The sequence below is a fragment of the Nannobrachium achirus genome, assembly GCF_963921795.1.
Source record: "Nannobrachium achirus genome assembly, chromosome: 4".
Classification (NCBI taxonomy): Eukaryota; Metazoa; Chordata; class Actinopteri; order Myctophiformes; family Myctophidae; genus Nannobrachium; species Nannobrachium achirus.
Window position 1 is genome coordinate 60,738,155 of NC_137813.1, and position 3,141 is coordinate 60,741,295.

General features: G+C 46.7%; 1 protein-coding gene across 1 annotated transcript; it reads left to right on the plus strand.

The window, feature by feature from the left end:
• LOC308283049 (high mobility group-T protein-like) lies at positions 1-456 on the plus strand (the record flags this gene model as incomplete). Its single annotated transcript, XM_080723436.1, has 1 exon — positions 1-456. The coding sequence occupies one exon, from the start codon at positions 1-3 to the stop codon at positions 454-456; it is 456 nt and encodes a 151-aa protein (XP_080579562.1).
• Between the last annotated feature and the right edge of the window lie 2,685 nt (positions 457-3,141).

Here is a 3,141-nt window from a genome sequence, read left to right on the forward strand (position 1 = left end):
ATGGTCGATTACATTAACAAGCCCAGAGGAAAGATGTCCGCTTATGCTTATTATGTCAAGATCAGCCGAGAGGAACTAATGAAGAAGCAGCCCTGGCACTTGGTCAATGACTTCGCAGTGTTCTTAGAGACATGCTCACAGGGGTGGAGGGACCTCAAGAGCGAGGACAAGAAGAGGTTTGAGGACATGGCCCGGACCGACAGGGAGCGCTACGAGCGGGAATTGAAGAGTTATGTTCCTCCTAAAGGCTCAGAGAAGAAGGGAGCATTCCTCGCGTTCATCAGGGATAAGGGCGTCAAGATTAGGGAGTTAAACCTGGGCAGCTTAGGGGAGGCGGTCATGGCGCTGTGGAAGCTGTGGAACGAGCTGAATCCCGAGGACAGGGCTCCTTATGAGAGGAAAGCTGCCCAGTTGAGGGAGAGGAAAGCTGCCCAGTTGGGGGATAAGTACAACTAGGAAGATGGAATTGGAAATTGTGAGTGTGGTTGCTGACGGTTCCTGACCAGTGGAGTGATATGGATTTTTGAAGTGGTGGCCCTCTACATTCATGACGTCACGTGCACTCCCTGTCGGTCAAAAATAAGCGTTTTAAACTCTTTTATTTCAACACGCTGCTTCATTTTTCCGCCACGCTTGAGAAGTAAAACCATGAGAGCCCGGGATAGGACCTTACTTTTTGGATAGAATGTTCACAAAAGGTAAGAAGTGTTCGCGACTGGCGGAGCTTCCCTGCAAGGGACTGATTGTGGATGACAAGCGTGTGGAACCTCATCTCGGAGCTGCATAGTGGAGGGAGCGGTTCCGAAAGGAGCTAAAAGTCTGCAAAGAATGCTGGGCGAACGTGCTGCTAGCCGCATTTACAAGTGTAAATGAGGACGTAGGTGAGAACTGCCTGCCAGAGTATTGTTATGCAAAGCAGCCAGGTAGGGAATTGTAGTGCTGACTGCGCCGTCCATCACACAACTTATTGGCGACATGCATGCACGTGCATGTGCGTGCGTGCATGTGGGCCACGCGTTCGTGCAGCTTGATAAGTCTGGGCTCGCAGAGCCCATAGCATCTCACCCCTGTTCCTGACTATATTCTACAATAAGCTAACTGTCATGTGAAGCTCGACCTATTGATTCCCTATCCCTGCCATTTCCAATGGCAGCGGAGAAGTTACCCTAGAAGTTTCCCTAGGACTATAATGTGTTGCCCTGTTGGGCAACCACACTAACGAGGAAATGGTAGCTTACCGCAAAGCAAAGAAGAACGAGCCAAAGAGTGTCGCCGCCAAGAAGAGTGCAGCCAGGCGGCCAGCTGCTAAAGGCTGCCGTCAAGAGTCAGTGTGTGGACGAGGAGGATGAGGAATACGAGGAGGATGAGGATGATGAAGGACAGGAGGATGACTCCAACGAGGACACCTGGAGTAGCAAAAAGTGTTCCAGGGGTCCACAGCTAGGATAAAAAAAATCAAACCTCGGTTTGAAGTAAAGCGGTGAATTTGATGGAGCTTAATTGCCAGACCCATGAAATGGGTAGGCCTACATAAGCAAATGTCGGTCTGTCCGGGTTTTCTATATAAAGGGTATATATGATGATGACATGATGATGACATGCCTACAAAAGGCATGATGTCATAAATGATGATGACAGACAGGGGGTTGGCACAACCGGGGTCTGGCACAACCAGGTTGACCTGGTCTAGTTTTATAAGGAGCAGCCAATGGAGGAAGAGAGTTGGACAGACATTGTTGACAAATGTGTAGTTGCAAGTGTAGTTGCCTATTTATTTTCTGGAGAGCCAAATTGTCATGTGACGCTTGACCAATCCTCAATTCTCCATTCTGGACTGGACAGGACAGGCACGGGACAGACAAACCCAAGCCTTGGAAGTGGTTCTCACCGCTTCAACAAGCCTTGGAAGCGGTTCTCACCGCTTCAAAAACAACAATAAAAATCACACCCAATTTGAAGTGAGCGGTGGTTGTGCTTGCATAACATCTTCTGACTAGAATTTAAGTCTAGGGTGTACAGGCTATGCTACACACACTCATTTTGCTATGGCAAAACGCTGAGGAAAAAGACTACAGACATACAACATATGACATAGACAAACATGATGCTACGCACACACATTTTACTATGGCAAAACGCTGAGGAAAAAGGCTATGGACACACCCATTTTGCTATGGCAAAACGCTGAGGAAAAATCAAACCTCGGTTCGAAGTGAAGCGGTGAATCTGAGTATAAAATTGTCTAGAGCTACAGCATTCTGAATTCTGAATGATTTTATCTGGAGGGCCGGATTGTCATGTGAAGCTTCACCAATCCTCAAACTATGGTCTCATTGGACATTTTTTATCATCCAATCATCAGACCGGGACGGACACTACACACGTACGGGACAGATAAAACCTGTTCATTCTGGACTGAAATTACCATATATGGACATGGGGGACACACATGGGACACACATTTACGGACAAATAAAACCTGTTAGCTCTGGACTGAAATCACCATATATGGACATGGGGGACACACATTTACGGACAGATAAAACCTGTTCATTCTGGACTGAAATGACCATATATGGGGACACACAAAGCCGCTTTCACCGCTTCAAAAAGGCTACAGACATACGACATATGACATCACTAGACAAACATGATGCTACGCACACACATTTTACTATGGCAACACGCTGAGGAAAAAGGCTGCGGACACACGCACAGCCACTTATAGGAGCGGTTTGCACCGCTCAAAAAGATTTGGTAGAAGCCTTGGATTGTGTGGCGCTCTGACTGTGTGTTCAGCTGTGCAGAGTGGGTGTTACTTTGCACAGGAGGAAAAGGATACTTTACTGACACTCCCGTTCAGACACACAGCAACAGCAAGCTGTTATTTTCCCCGCTTTTTTTTTGCCATCTTTAATGTGGAGCTTTAAAAAAGCCAATGTTCGACATGAAGCCAAATTGTGATTAGACCCGCCCTGTAAAAAAAAGGAAATTAAAAAGAAATGCTCATGTTTTTACAGTGGTTCTGCAGGAGGAATGAGGGTCTGTCAGAACCAATCGTAGTCACATTTCTTCAATAATGATAGTCAATAGTCAACTTGGAGTGACAAGTCATACAGTACATAATGTCATAGATGGCTG